Source organism: Mucor mucedo, assembly GCF_025094135.1.
Source record: "Mucor mucedo strain NRRL 3635 chromosome Unknown EV154scaffold_89, whole genome shotgun sequence".
Classification (NCBI taxonomy): Eukaryota; Fungi; Mucoromycota; class Mucoromycetes; order Mucorales; family Mucoraceae; genus Mucor; species Mucor mucedo.
The window spans coordinates 17,718-32,573 of record NW_026252373.1 but is presented as its reverse complement, the minus strand read 5'-3'; the positions used below and the strand labels follow the sequence as shown (position 1 = coordinate 32,573).

At 36.8% G+C, this 14,856-nt stretch overlaps 6 protein-coding genes across 6 annotated transcripts; 3 read left to right on the top strand and 3 right to left on the bottom strand.

Moving 5' to 3' along the window:
* Nucleotides 1–339: 339 nt before the first annotated feature.
* Nucleotides 340–3,201, bottom strand: EV154DRAFT_313894 (P-loop containing nucleoside triphosphate hydrolase protein). Its single transcript, XM_051594922.1, has 3 exons — nt 2,205–3,201; nt 1,445–2,136; nt 340–1,380 (listed from the first exon to the last, which is right to left on the bottom strand). The coding sequence occupies exons 1-3, from the start codon at nt 2,983–2,985 to the stop codon at nt 382–384; spliced, it is 2,472 nt and encodes an 823-aa protein (XP_051454629.1). The 5' UTR covers nt 2,986–3,201; the 3' UTR covers nt 340–381.
* On the top strand, nt 3,148–3,816 carry EV154DRAFT_313899 (uncharacterized protein). Its single transcript, XM_051594923.1, has 2 exons — nt 3,148–3,672; nt 3,728–3,816. The coding sequence occupies exons 1-2, from the start codon at nt 3,419–3,421 to the stop codon at nt 3,774–3,776; spliced, it is 303 nt and encodes a 100-aa protein (XP_051454628.1). The 5' UTR covers nt 3,148–3,418; the 3' UTR covers nt 3,777–3,816.
* EV154DRAFT_594057 (T-complex protein 11-domain-containing protein) lies at nt 3,783–5,812 on the bottom strand (the record flags this gene model as incomplete). The annotated part of the gene is made up of 3 exons (XM_051606962.1): nt 3,783–4,473; nt 4,538–4,727; nt 4,793–5,812. The coding sequence occupies 3 exons, from the start codon at nt 5,810–5,812 to the stop codon at nt 3,857–3,859; spliced, it is 1,827 nt and encodes a 608-aa protein (XP_051454627.1). The 3' UTR covers nt 3,783–3,856.
* Nucleotides 5,813–6,355: 543 nt separating this feature from the next.
* On the top strand, nt 6,356–8,011 carry EV154DRAFT_594054 (uncharacterized protein; the record flags this gene model as incomplete). Its single annotated transcript, XM_051606961.1, has 2 exons — nt 6,356–7,714; nt 7,793–8,011. Coding segments are annotated over 2 exons (1,578 nt in total), but the record flags the coding sequence as incomplete, so codon positions are not given.
* EV154DRAFT_518295 (uncharacterized protein) lies at nt 7,825–9,878 on the bottom strand. The gene has a single exon (XM_051602603.1). It carries the CDS (start codon nt 9,742–9,744, stop codon nt 8,074–8,076), a length of 1,671 nt encoding a protein of 556 aa, XP_051454625.1. The 5' UTR covers nt 9,745–9,878; the 3' UTR covers nt 7,825–8,073.
* Nucleotides 9,879–9,925: 47 nt separating this feature from the next.
* EV154DRAFT_518291 (uncharacterized protein) lies at nt 9,926–11,636 on the top strand. The gene is made up of 6 exons (XM_051602602.1): nt 9,926–10,050; nt 10,120–10,231; nt 10,293–10,314; nt 10,367–10,640; nt 10,707–11,054; nt 11,116–11,636. Exons 1-6 carry the CDS (start codon nt 9,963–9,965, stop codon nt 11,406–11,408), a joined length of 1,137 nt encoding a protein of 378 aa, XP_051454624.1. The 5' UTR covers nt 9,926–9,962; the 3' UTR covers nt 11,409–11,636.
* The last annotated feature ends 3,220 nt before the right edge of the window (nt 11,637–14,856 follow it).

Sequence of the window (14,856 nt, the reverse complement as noted above, 5' to 3'; positions counted from 1 at the left end):
GATTGGGTAAATAAGTATATATGATTATAAAACATAAAACTGTTGACTTTGAAAATGTGTTCAGGTGAGAGAAGGTAAAACACGAGCATAAAAGTAATAAAAAGTTTCTGTTACCTAAAAAAAAGAGAGTTGGGAGATCCATAATGTCTGTCTAAAATATTCTTCCAGTACCTGGAGCGGTTTTTAGCGCCAAGGACGAAAGAAAAAGGTCCAACTCCGTTTCAACGGTGATGGGGATATTTGCTTTGGGTTTCCCCGGCTCAATATAGTGCCGGGAGAAAGAAAACCCGACGTCTTTGTTTGTGCGTAATGAGATCTAGCCGTATAATTTAATAAATTGCACTCAAATGGTAAATGTTTATTTGCTATTTATTGCATTTTTCAAACTTTATTTTGTTTCTTTACAGTGCGTAGTACAGAGGCAACATACGCATCAATTCCCTTTTCCCATTTCTGAACATGGCCATTCTTAATGGTAAACACTTCATTTTGAGAAGGAATAACGTCATCGTCTGAATCATCCTCCTCCTCATTCGATTCGGCTTCCAAAATCTGCTTCAAAAACCAGACATCGTGACTAACCGCGACTAATGCTCCTGAATAACCTGCCAATGCATCCACCAACATTTCAACTGTACCCATATCTAAATGGTTGGTGATCTCATCTAGAACCAATACATGAGGTCTTTCATACAGAATCATTGCAAACGCAATACGATTACGCTGTCCACCACTAAGGGATCTGATCTTTTGAAGCACAAGTTTACCGGAGATACCAATCGTGCCGAAATGAGCACGGCATTCTTGTTCTGTAAGTTCTGGATATTTAGCCATCATGGATTCAACAGGAGACAAGTTAACATCGAGCTGGTCTACCAAATGCTGAGAGAAATAACCGATACGAAGCAAAGCATGACGATAGACTTGGCCACTTGTTGGCTCGGTCTTGCCCGTCAGCATATTTAACAAAGTTGATTTACCGCAACCGTTGGGTCCAATAAAGGCAATTCGTGCATTAGGGTCAATATTAATAGAAAACGGCTCAATTGCGTTCTTTCCTGTCTTGCTGTATCGAAATGCTGCATCACTCATACGAAATACGGGTCCATTATAACGGAGTTGTGAAGGTTCCGGAATTTTGATAGTGGCTGTCTTCACACTCTTTTCAACCTCAATTGCGACACGGTTATCGGTGTGGAAACCTACACGATAACTTTGCTTGAACCGTTTACCATCTTCCGTCTTTTCCATGCCTAGTCGATCCAACTTCTTGCGTCTGGAATTGACCATACCGTGACGTTTATCATCACCAGTAGATTTGGCCTGTTGCATGTTTTGTTGAATACTGGACAGAATTTGTTTTCTGCGCTTTTCCGTGTTCTAATAATAACAAATAAATGAGTGAGTGGTAAGATGAATGTGTATAAAAATGTAAAATGTTTACATCGAGTAAGGTCTGTTTACGAATTCGCTGTTCTTCGGTATTAATCTCCCAGTCTTGATAATTACCGGGATGATATTTAAGCTTTTTATCTTTTAGGATGATAGTTTCTTCAGTTACGTTATTTAAAAATTCACGGTCGTGGGAAACAATCACGACAATCATATCTCCGGTATCATTCTTGATATATTCTTGCAGCCAGAGAATAGCAGGTAAATCCAAATGGTTTGTGGGTTCATCCAACAAGAGAATATCAGGACGCATGAAGAGACTTTTGGCTAAAGCAATTCGCATACGCCAGCCACCTGAGAAGGTTGAAATGAGACTTGTCGATTGTTCTTGACTAAAGCCTAACCCTTTCAAAAGCTTTTTGGCACGATTAAGACGTTCTTCTTGATCTATCAATTCCAATCTTTCAAACACTTCTGAGATCACTGTATTCACCATATCTGCAGTAACAAATGTTTGTGGATCGTTGGCACAGAAATCGCTGTATTCTTTCTCCAGCTTTACAAGTTCTTTACGCGCTTCGCGACCACGTAATCCAGATCTTTTAGTGGCTAGACGGTTTGCTTCGTCCACTTTATCCTTCACACGAGATTGCATGATGGTGAATACAACCTTGTTTAATTCTTGGTTTGATTTATTTTGCTGGTTGGAAGCAGGAGCATTATCACCAATTACTCTACGAAGCACTGTAAAATGTCAATTTTAATATGAAATTTATGCAAAAACTATTGTATTCATATCTTTCACTTTTTACCTTCGTATTCTCTTATGGCCACAGCAGCTTTTTTATCCGCACTCAATACTTCTTCGACAACGGTGGTTGACTCATCAAAATCTTCCAATTGGGATATATGAAGAATATTAAGATTTTGAGGAATACCCACAAGAATATTATCGGCTAAACATTTCATCAAGATGGATTTGCCTACACCATTCTGTCCTACAAGGCCATATCGAATTAACGGTTTTAACCTTAAATGGGCATCCACCAGCAAGTCCAATTGGTTGATTGATATTTGAACACCAGGTAAGTCAATCTCTTTATTGCTGGACTCGAGCGTTTCGGTATGGAATCGACTTTGCTGTGAAATTGCCACCAGGACAGGTTCTTCCTCACTTGTTTCCCCTTTAGCCTTTGTGTTCTTTCGGGCAGCACGTTTCTCAGCAAGTGTTACACGTTTTGTTGTGGCTGGAGTGGCCGGTGAGGTAATATCTTCTTTTTCGACAGGCTTTACCGGAGTTGCCTTCTCCCTTGTGGTTGTCGGCTTTGTGGATAGACGTACGGGCTTTGATGATGTATCAGCGACGGTCGTATTGCCCTGAAATACTTTGCTGGAGAATAAAGACTTGTAAAAGGCACTTCGAATCATGTCATGAATATTGGCATCGACCAAAAAAGTCTCTGTGGATTCACGTACTTCATCGTGATCAGTAAGCGTCATGTCACTCAACATGCCTCCAATATATTCAATCGCATCTTCATCTAGATTGATTTTAAAGTTGTTTAATTCGGTTTTAAATTGTTCGGAAGCCATTCTTTTGATCTCCTAAACCAGATTAATAGGTCATTATTTAAGAAAAAAAAAGTTTTTGCTGCGGTACGGATTAAGGCCGCAGCAAAATTTAGTTCGTCCCGGACACACATATTTTTCTAGTTTTTTCCATGCAGAATCGAATGTTCTTTATACAGAAACAGATAATCATGCAAGCAAATATTACGTATAGGAACACGTTATCAGCAGTTTCATTGGTTTATGAGATCATATCATGATGTTATGCAAAATCAATGAGGTTTCATTGTCACGTTATCAAAAGTACTCATTGCTTTCAATAAACCTCACATCATATTTAAAATTTGCATTTTCTTTAAAGCCTATTTTGAAACTTTTGAATCTCCTCCTAGACTTGTAAGAAAAGAGAAAGGGGCTGGGCTGTAACCGACTTTTTTTTTTGGCAAGTTTAATAATAATGGAGAACGTGGCAACCGAACAAACTCAAGTGATCGATGATCAGCCTCTTCAGTTTGAAAAGGGACTTGCAGGTGACATTGCAAAGTCCATCATGACACCGGGGTATACAGCTAATGGAGTGATCCAGCTCATGTTTTATACGTTTTACGCACTATTTGCCACTCTTTTATTCATGTTATTCATGACAGGCGGTAATCCTCATGTGATTGCGCTTACTTTGATTGCTGTTTGTCTTTTCGTCACAATCAAATGGTATTGTTATTACTATTATTTTGTTTATTTTTTTTAATAATATTTTTTGTGATAGGTTTATCGCCGAGTTGGAATACTCGAAACGACAAGACAAGAAGGAATAGTTAATAATTGCTCGGAAAGAAATTATTTATTTGATATAAAAAAAAAACCTCGGCTTTTTATTTTTTTATTTTATTTTTTTTTACAAGGAATGACGAACACTTGGTAACAAATAAGTGTACAATGAACCAAATGTACGTAAATTGTAATCTGCAATGGCTGATAATTTTCTACTCAGTTTGGCCACCTCCTTTTCAAGTCCAACTGTAGCATGAGCACGGCTTAAAGACAAATGATGCTCTTCTCCGTGGGCCATCGACGTCAGAATAATACTTCGCACCCGATCATACATTATTTTATACACTGGTGAAGTATTTCTGAGGTTTTGATTCATCCAGTTGGACCAGTGCTTAGCTTGTTCAATCACATCCTCCTTGGACAAAACCGCCTGCTTCGCCATATTGCACGCATGAAGTGCTAAATGGAAACAAGACACTCGTCCACTGGCAATAGACGCATCCTTTAATAATTTCGAATATGTTGTCTTGAGTTGATTCAAATCAGATTGCTTTGCATTTTTTCCTGCCATTAACCGATAGGGCATCAATAATAACCCAATCACAATAATATTTTGAAATTCATGTCGCAGTTGGTGCTTTAACCGCTTCTCATCATAACAAAATGTAATGGGGAAAGCAGAGGCTGCTATGTTCAAAGCAGAGATTGTGTCGTTATCATCCGTCACCAAGTTTATAATGCCTTTACATTAGTGATTTTAGTAAATCATAATTATAGCATACTCGTTTTTTTTTTATTTATTTACCTGTACGAAATACGGTTATAAACTTGGCTTCTTGTCCCAATCTCTTGAAAGTACATCGCATCCATTGTGAGACAGACACGGTATTCACTTCGCCATTATCTAATTGGCTCAAAAAGATCTTCCATTCTAAACTTGTACCATTTTCAATCAAATAGGGACGATAATAATGCAGTGCCTTATTAGCACAATCCTACCATAACAATAAAAAAAAAGATTACTACATGTATAAAACAATTAAAAGAAATAGGCCCTTACCAATTTAATTGTCTCTAATGTTAAAAAGCAAACTTCCAAGGCCCGTGCGTATTCATTCTCTTCAACTAGTTTTTGGACCTTTTTCGCTTGATCTGGACAAAGTGGATCGAGTATAGAATACAGCAAACTAAATTTGAAATCGACATTTAAGCAGCCTTGAATGAGTTGTTGGTGAATGAGATCAGGATCTAGTACTGATAAAATATAGCTCTCTGTGATTTGTTGTGGCCAATTCCAAATAAAGGAAGTGGTGGGATGACTGGGAAAGGGAGATATTAAAGAAATCAAGATCAATGAGAGCTCTGTTAATAGATTGCGTACAAGAAATATCAATTGATAATGATCATCGCTTTCCTCTGATGTATTTGTAGAGCAAAATTTAATCAGGCCATCCAAATGACTCCAATAGATTTCAGATTCTTGACATTTTTCCGTGGTGAGATTGGGTCGAAATGTCAAGTTGGGATCGATTAATAGATCATGCCGAATCTGAAGGCTTTTGAACAATTGAGAAACAGACAATTCTGAAAGTGCCTCGGCAGTAATTGGAGGGAAATCCAACTTGTTCTTTACAATACTTATATCACTTGTAGCACTACTTATTGTCGCATGCGTCACCGTCTTCTTTTGTGGCACTTTTTTATTACTGCAATGATTATTAGAATGGACACTTTTCCCTCTCTTGATCTGAAGTGACCATGCCATCTTCACCGCATTAATAAACGCAAGCCTGTTCTGAGGTGGCGATTGTAAACTCATGGCCGATTTAAAGGATCGTTTGGTTTGACGTCTTCTATTGGTGCTTGTTATGGAATGGTATGAGTTTTTATTGCAGCTGCTGCTATCGACCACATTCGACACAATCACGCTTGTTGGTTTGGGAGAGTTGGGATAATTGTATGAATCATTTTCTTGGTCTTCGAAATCTCTATTTTGGCTGTGTTGTTGCATTAATACTGGATCTGGTGAAGATTCTTGGCTGTTATTATTATGAGTCTGAACAGAATCTTCATTCAACATTTAATGAAATAAGAAAAAAAAAAAAAAAAAAGAAGGGAAAATTTTATAAAAAAAAAAAAAAAAAAAAAAAAAAAAAAGAGTTATTTTAGAAAATCCGTGTTTAGAAAAATATATTATATACTTGTAATTAAATCGGGCGAAACATTGAAACAAGGGAAAATCCCACCCCCCAATATTCCTATGGGATTCGTGTCTATATTTGTTACAGCAACATTTTATTGTTAGTTGAATGTTTACATTTATACTATACATGTAAAAAAAAAATATAAAAAAAAATATTTGTTTTGATTCTTTGCTTTTATATATATATATACATGATAATATGGGTGCATTATCATCATTTTCATAATCAATTTTCTCAGTATTGTGTGTCTTTGTGATTTATAAAATAAATATCAAGTTCATGATTTTAAACATTTTTTTTTTAATTCCTCGTAATTTTCATTTGTTTGTACCAAAAAAAAAAAAAAAAAAAAAGTTGAACAAATAAAAATTAGCCGATCGACAACTTGCCAAACATAAAAAAAAAAAAAAAAAAAAAAAATGCAAACTACATTGAATGAGAGATATGCTCTAGCTTGGTTAGAAATCAGCACCATTTCAATACTCACTGTTATTGGTAGTTTGTTCTATATCATCTCCAATATCACAACATTTATGACTGGCTCAAGATCCCGACTTGAAACTGTTTGTGACTCTATCAATGCTACATCCGCGCAGATATACAACGCGCCGTCAATTTTATTAAACGCTACGATGGTATCCATGGTTACCGCCAAGGAGAATATTCAACGCAATTTATCCACAGTCATTAGCGTAATCGAATCATGTGTCATCTGGTTGGTCCAAATGTACAAATCAACTTACCGCTGTTTACTCGGTTTGGCAGTTCATTCTGTCCTTTCAGTGGTCACACAAATTACTGGGCCACTTCAAAAGGCGGCACAAGGGATTACTTCATTTGTGTCTGGCGGGGACTACATGAGTGGCGATTGGACTCGGTCTTTAACAGACACTCAAAGCAAAGTGGATGACTGGTTCAAAAATGATGATGATGTTATACAAAAGTTGATTGATAAGCCTTTCCAATTATTACATGCACAGATAAACGATACACTAGCTGGTTGGGAACCACCCAGATACAGCTCAGCTCCTCAGTTACAAGAAGCACAAGAACAAGTATGTAGTTCGCAAGACTTGATAGTCTCTCTTGATCATGTTGAATTTGAACTTAAAAAGTATGTGTATATATTTATCGGATTACTGTTTGGCATCATGTTCTTTTGCATCCTGTCCAATATGTTTGTGATTCGTTCCCGACATCACCGTGTTACACAAGCACGCGCAATGATTGTACGATTGTTGCGAACCACACCAACGACCCCTCAAGAATGTGAAAAAATGTTACAGGCATACACCTCGGCAGATACGTTCATTTCTTGGCACGAGAAAAGCCATCCTGTCTACCGTCTGTTGCATTTCATGAGCCATCCTATCGCGTTGTATTGTCTTGTGGTCGGAATCGTCGGTGTAATTACCACTTTTAGTCTAGTCTGGGTGTTAGAAATGAAAAGCCAACAACTTTATCAAGATTTTACTAATCAGGCCCAGACGTGGTCGATGGATGCCTCGTCTCAATGGACACACACGGCTGCCTTGCAATATAATAATATAAATTATTGGATTAATGAGACGGAATTTGATTTAAACAATCAGGCGTTTGGTGTGATTAAAAGTACGGCTATTACTATAAATGAGACTTTGACAAACGTGGTAGACCAAGTAAGGGAGTTGGTCGTAACTGTCTTGGGTGGTACACTACTAGAAGCTCCTGCAAAAGATTTAATTCAATGTCTACTCTTGACTAAAATCGAGAATATAGAACAGGGCTTAACCTGGATTGTAAGTAAAATCAAAACTAGTGTTTAAAATTTTCATTCCACTAACAAAAAAAAAAACTCCCCCCCCCATCTTTTTAAGGTTGACCATGCTTTTATCAAGATGGGTCGGATCAGCGTTCCTCAAATAAATGAATTGATCCTCGGCCCAAAAATGCAGGCATCTATAGATAAACATATCCAAATCGACGACTGGTTTTTGACATTACCTTTGAAAAGCCTTTTAAGCTTTTACTATATGTTGCTTGTGATATGGGCCATCTGCCTATGTATTGGGACAGTATTTCAGATTGTTAGAAGATACAAACCTAAAGTAGTCTGCGATGTCAAATAATAACAATAATAAAAAACAAAAAATTCTCTTTATTTCAATTTTTGTTCCCGTAAAAAGATCCATTCCAACTCCAATGTTTCTCTCCATAAACTGCTATTTTTTCCAAATGCGACTGCAATTGTCTCTTTAGAAGACACGATCCATCTTCTCACACCTCTTTCATATACTTTTTCTAATCCGACATTTAGCAATTCAGACTGGATAATAGAGTTCCAGCAGGCTTTGGCAAGCATTAAAAAGTGTTGTGCCAACATTGGGTGATAGGGTGGGTAAATTAAACAGTACTGGATCAACACGTACATACCGAGCTTCACCGCATTCTCCCAATGCCCCTCTGCCATTTCATCGTAAAATAATCGGGTACATGTAGATAATGTAGTTAATCTATAGGGAATAATTGTTTTGGAGTCGGTAGGGTAAGAGAGTATTTTATCAATGGCAGTCTTCATGATGAGATCATATGTTGCTTGTACTGCAGGTTTAGCTAAAGCAGGTAATGGATCATCAAAGTCATTCAAAGAAGACTTTAGAGTAGAGCCGACATGTTGCTGGTGCAATTGATCCTGATCCCAAGTCAGTAAATAGGGCGCAAAGAATTGTATAAAGTAATGCGTATAGTTGGCGATAGTCAATGGTTGTTTGGGGTCAGGATATCCATCACTCTTTCGATCATATTGTTTACACATGGCTAATAAATCCCAAGCTTTTACTTCATCTAGAATACGTTGACATTTATCTTGCTTGTTTAATAATTCTTGGGCTCTGTCCCAATCGTTTTCTTCCTCTCCTAATAATGTATCAATCAAACACAAATACTGTTTGTCACCGCTATTCCCACCACACCGATCACATTGGCAGTGGAAAAAATATTTGTCATACAAAACCTTTTGACGATAGGATCTTGAATGAGCAGCATCTACATAGGATATGGTGATTTCTTTTCCCGGTTGAATATCTTCTATAGCGCGAATTGAAGCATAGGCGCCGTCAAACATGACTACCGCATTGGGGCGGCACGAATGGTTGAACAAGGCTGCTATGGGGTATGTACCCTCACCAATAGGGAACATATCTTTATCGTCAATAGCAAAGTTATTTGATTTGAACACGTTTAAATAATGAACTAGTTCGTCCACAGTTAAGCCTGATTGTTGAAGGAAAGGTTTATTTAATGCTTCCTTTGCTAAAGCCTTGTATTTTTCCTTGACGTGTTTTGGTTGAGCATCATCATGACCCATGAGACTAAAGAAGGTATTCATGGTGACATTAACTGTTTCATCGTTCTTATCTTTTGGTGGTTGTTCTGCAGTTGTTCTTTTTCTATATCGGACAACGTTCAGGGCAACCTTTTCGAGCATTTCCAGGTCGAGATCATCATTGGCGGGCGTGTCCTTTTTCGCATGGTGTTTACCACAAATGAATTGATGGTAACTTAACCAAGCGTTTTGAAAGCAAGCCATGTCGCAGAAATAAGCTTTCTTGCATTGTGAGCAGCGTTGGAGTGGAGGAGAGGTTTGCTTTCTGAAACAATAGTTGCAGTTTTCATTGATATGTTGAGGCAAAGTAGCTGTGCCGAGTGGTTGTGAGGTAATGATGACTGAGCCTTTTTTAAATAGTGTGTCTGACTGTATCAATCTTCCCTTGGTACTATCATTTGAATGTACGAGAGAGACGTTGTTTAGTTGAAGGTAGGCATCCATTTCTATCAGGGGAAAAAGGGATGGTGGTTGGGGGGAAAGAGGGGTGGTACAGAGAGGAAGGGGTTTTATACTCAGTGTATAAAGAAGAAACCCACCCAATCCAAAATTTGCTCCCAGCCATAATAAGAAGGAGGGGGGGGGGGGGACCCAATCTTTTTTTTTTTTTATTTCCCCTCTTTTTTTTATATTTTTCTTTCTTTCTCTTTCATATATATTAGATGTTTATTTTACCTTTTTATTTCTGTACATGTTTTTTATTAATAAAAGGAACTTTTGCCTCTTTTAACTTGTTGAATAAAAGACAAGGTATTTTTTTTTTCTATTTTCTACTTGTTTTAATATAAATTTTTTAATCATATTTTTTTATCACCATAGCGATTGCCTCAAGGACTTGCGGTGAACAAAACAATACAGTCTCTATATGTTCACCTTTTGATACTTCTATATGGTACAACGATACTGATCAAGCAATAACGTGGAAATACAAGTAAAAAGGCTCTTTTTAAAATTATTATTTTATATTACTGATACAATGCTTCCAACAACAGTAATCCAGTATTCACTCAATACGTAAGATCAAGCTTAGAGATTTATTTATTCTTTACTAACTTTTGATGATTAGACGGAACTGGATTTATATTTGCTTTCTCGTAACTCATCTTCGGACGAATACGAAACAGTAAAAAAGTGGGCCAAATTAGAGAAATCCAAAGGAATTATTGTACAACATATCGACGACTCTTGGTACCCGACATCCTTAGCTGATAATTCAGGCGATAGACCTCTAACAATGTACATGTATATTGTTGGTGCTGATCTTGATCTTCAAACTGACCTTGATTTAATACCAACAGAACATAACTTCTTTCCTGCTCCACAACCTTTTACTTTAATTCGTAAGATTTTATATATATACCTTATTTAACTAAATTTAATTCTATTTTAAACAATTCTCCTCTTAGAAAATTCTCGTAACACCACCACCACTAACACGACCTCGACTCCAACCGACACAACAAGGTCTAGCCCAACCAACACAGAGTCTAACGAATCAAATATACCATCTTCAAGTAAAAAATTAGCTGGCTGGGCTATTGCTGTCATTGTCATTGTCATTGTCTTATTCTTTTTGACGTTGGCTGCCTTGATATGGGCATATAAACGTTACAAGAACAAGAAGCAGTTAAATGGTGCCACCGCAAAAAATATGGGTGCAGATGATGAAAAAATACCTGTATTAACTCCTAATAAAAACGAGTCGAACGTGGCTATTGCAACAAGTGTCACAACTGCAGCAGTTGCTGCAAAAGGTAATTGTTCAAAAGCATGTTTGTTTGTTTTAATATGTTAACATACTTTTTCTTTTGGTAGGAGACAACCGAGATATCGCTTCGATTCATTCATCTACACAACAGTTATGGTCGCCAAGATCACTTTCACCAAGACATGATGAAATTTCGTTTATCACTACATCAGAAAAACCTTTGCAACAACCACTGGGTTTACATAGTGAAGCCAATCAATCGAGTAGCATACTATCTTCTACAGATGCCTTGATGATTGCTGATACATTTAGACAATTTATGAGAAAACCTGATTGGAACGAAGAACTAGAATTAAATGAACAAGCGAAAAAGAAAATATCAACAAAAGAAGATATCTGATCTTATTGTTTGTACATCAGACATAAAAATAAATAAACAATTGTAAAACTGTATGTGCTGCTGTTTTTTCTGTTTTTATTTACTGTTCACATGACATCCAGCATCTCCTTAAATACCCGAATAAAAAAAGAATGACGTCAGAATTTTCCTTTGGCTCTTTCATTAGAAATGACCTTACTTGGACCAAACAGTGTAGAAACCGTGGCCATGGAAACATTTCTAAGTTTCCTTGTCATTTACATCGTTTTTATTTAGCATTAATAAAAATTTCGCGTCAGTATGAACATATACAGATACGATAGAGAAAAAATTATATCACGTACCAATTAATCAGAGATAACCCCCACTGGACACTGGGGGAACAGTTTCAATGAGCAAAACATTATGATATATTACTTTTTACGAATAGACTGCATATAAAGTATATAAAGTTATCATACATGTGGCAATACAAGACACTATTTGTAACCAAAACCAAATTCTAGACTGCCTTCTTCCTTGGATAGATAAATGCTGTATTGGTACCAACCCTGGCATCAGTAATAACTTTTTGCCTCTATTAAAAAGAACCTTTCATGAGGAAAAAGTTGGACAGTGCAAAAAAGATAACCAAAGATCAGCACGATCGGCTCAAAAGTAAACAACCACGTTTTGACAGTTGAGGAGCGACTTTAGAAGTTACAAGGCACATACTTCCATATTGATAAAAAAAAAGGAACCCTGATATCTTAAGTCAAAGTAAATACTCTTGAAATGTAGTAAAAACACTGTATGACATCTATAATTTAAATTGGTACGATATAAGCCTTTAATGTTATTAACTTTTAAAAGCAAAGTTTTGATTAATATAATGGATATATTTTTTATTGCATTATGATGTACATGATTTAAAACCCAATCGTGCCCAATAACAGAATTTATAAAATTTCCTTTTTCCTGCAAGTCTAGCTGATTTCTCCTTTTTTAACTTACCTTTCCTATTATTTGTATAAAATGTCAATAAACGACTAACCTTATTGTCTTATTCCTGTTACTATAACAACTACTATCGAGACATACAAAACTGAGATCAAGAATCTGTTTCCAAACATGGTGTAAAATGATACTTATATGGTAGACAAAGACAGTCAACCTATGCCTTCAGAAAATACTATGTATATCATTGTTTAAACTTCAAAAGATACCATTCTGGTGTTGTCCGAGATGGTGCTTCCGGCCAGGTACGCGGTTTGCAGAAGAGAAGCAAGAAGATCAAATGCCCAGTTACTTTGAAGGTCGTCTGTTTGCCATATAGTCCATCGATTGTTACTGCAAGCTCGTAGGGTATGTCTTGACACTACCCACAACACTACCAGTTTTTTCAGCGGAATCCTGTACACAATTGTCACGCGCCAACCCTTGTCCGGCACTGGTTGTTCTGTTGCTTTCTTTTTCACAATCGATCAATCAATGGGTCTATTGGCCAACTTCTTACGGTTCTTGAGGAATACTGTTGAGATCTTGAACATCGAGAAGAATACCATCGATGTCATTAGTACCGAGTTGGATACAATGGTGCTTGTTCCGCGTGGCAAGAGCTTGGACAGGAAAGATTCGCCAATTAGTCAAGCCTGGTGATACCCACCACAACAACATCGTCCAGGGCAAGATCATCGCGGATCTGAAGGCACTGATGTGGGAACATGATAGACCTGTCTTCAAGAGAAAACTGACGACATTTATTACCGAATACTCTGTGTATCGCGATTTTTTGCAGTACTTTAAAAGCCGGTACCTGGAAAACGATGCCTTTATGCAATGGTTCGCCGCATATCAACCGCAAGTTTACACCAACATGGAGACAACTAATTATGTGAGAGTTGGCACAACCAATTGAAGACGGAATATCTTGGCAGAAAAAGAAATAGAAGAGTTGATCGACCGGTGTTTGTTTAAGTGAAGGATGCTCTGCCTGAGTAAGGTAACAACATCAATCGTATCTTTTTGAAAGTTGGAAGGATGGGTCCGGAAGAAAGAAGACATCGCACAAGAGAGATGCAAGCAGATGCCATCAGTGCTGATGCTTTTGAACAAATGATCGAAACTGCGATAACTGATTCTGATGGTAGAATTGTATATGTTGTTTCTTCTTCTCGACTTCTGGTGTAAATTATAACGTTGTGGTGGGCGATTTCAAAATGATCACTTGCAGATACCCTGACTTCCATTTTAATAATGCTGTATATAAACACATGTATTTGTTAAAGCGTGATATGTCTTTGTTTTCTGTATTTGAATTTACGCATACATACTATTGAAATTTTTACGGCTTCATTTTTTTTTACTAACCTAAAATTGAATAATTTCTTTCAACGCCACTTTCTCAAACATTCCCCAGATCTCGCCTGATAGCTCAGACCTTCTTACTTCAAATGGACAAGCTCCTTCCATCTCCCCCAAGTGATTCTTCAACAGAATTTGACACTCTGCTTTCTAACATTTATAAACTTAAACGCCAGCACTATACTTTGAATGAAACTGAGCTCAAAGAATTGGCCGGCTTTAATCACTGGGTTCTCTCTCGTATAAATTCTATAAACATTCCTTCCAAAGATAACAAAAAAAAAATTTAATAATAAACGCGTGTCTCGTTCCCTCTGCCTAAAAATCAATAGTAAAGAAGCCCTCTACTTTTAAAAACTGCTAAAAAATTCGATCCAGCATAAAGCATCTCCTTATATACCCGAATAAAAAAAGAATGACGTCAGAGTTTTCCTTTGGCTTTTACATGCGGAATGACCTTACTTGGTAGAGATACAAAAGACCGAACAGTGTTGAAACCGCGGCTATAGAAACATTTCTAAGTTTCCTTGTAATTTGCATCGTCTTGAGCTAGCTGTAATACAAATTTCGCGTTAGTATGAACATAAACAGATGTGATAGAGAAAAAAGTTATATCACTTACCAATTAATCAGATAACACCCACTGGACACTGGGGGAACAGCTCCAATAGGCTATACATCATGAAGTAATGCTTTAAAATGATAAAATAAATTGTAAGACTGACTTTTTGCATAGAAAATATATAAAAATTATCATACCTGTGGCAGTGTAAGACACTGTTTGTAACGGAAACCAAATTCTAGACTGCCTTCTTCCTCCGATAGATAAATCTTGTATTGGTACCAACCCCGGCATCAGTAAAAACCTTTTGCCTCCATTAAAAAAAACCTTTCATGAGGAAAAAATTGGGCAGTACAAAAGGAAAAGATAACCAAAGGTCAGCACGATCAGCTCAAAAGTAAACAACCACATTTTGATACGTATTTTGTCTACAAAATTAAATAAAATAGATTAAGTATCATTTATACTTGCTTATTTTTACAATACTTCCGTCTTCTTTTCCCCTTTCTTTTGGTGAACAAAGGAATAAAGAAAGAAAAAAAAAATCTCAAGAGGCTTTTTTAT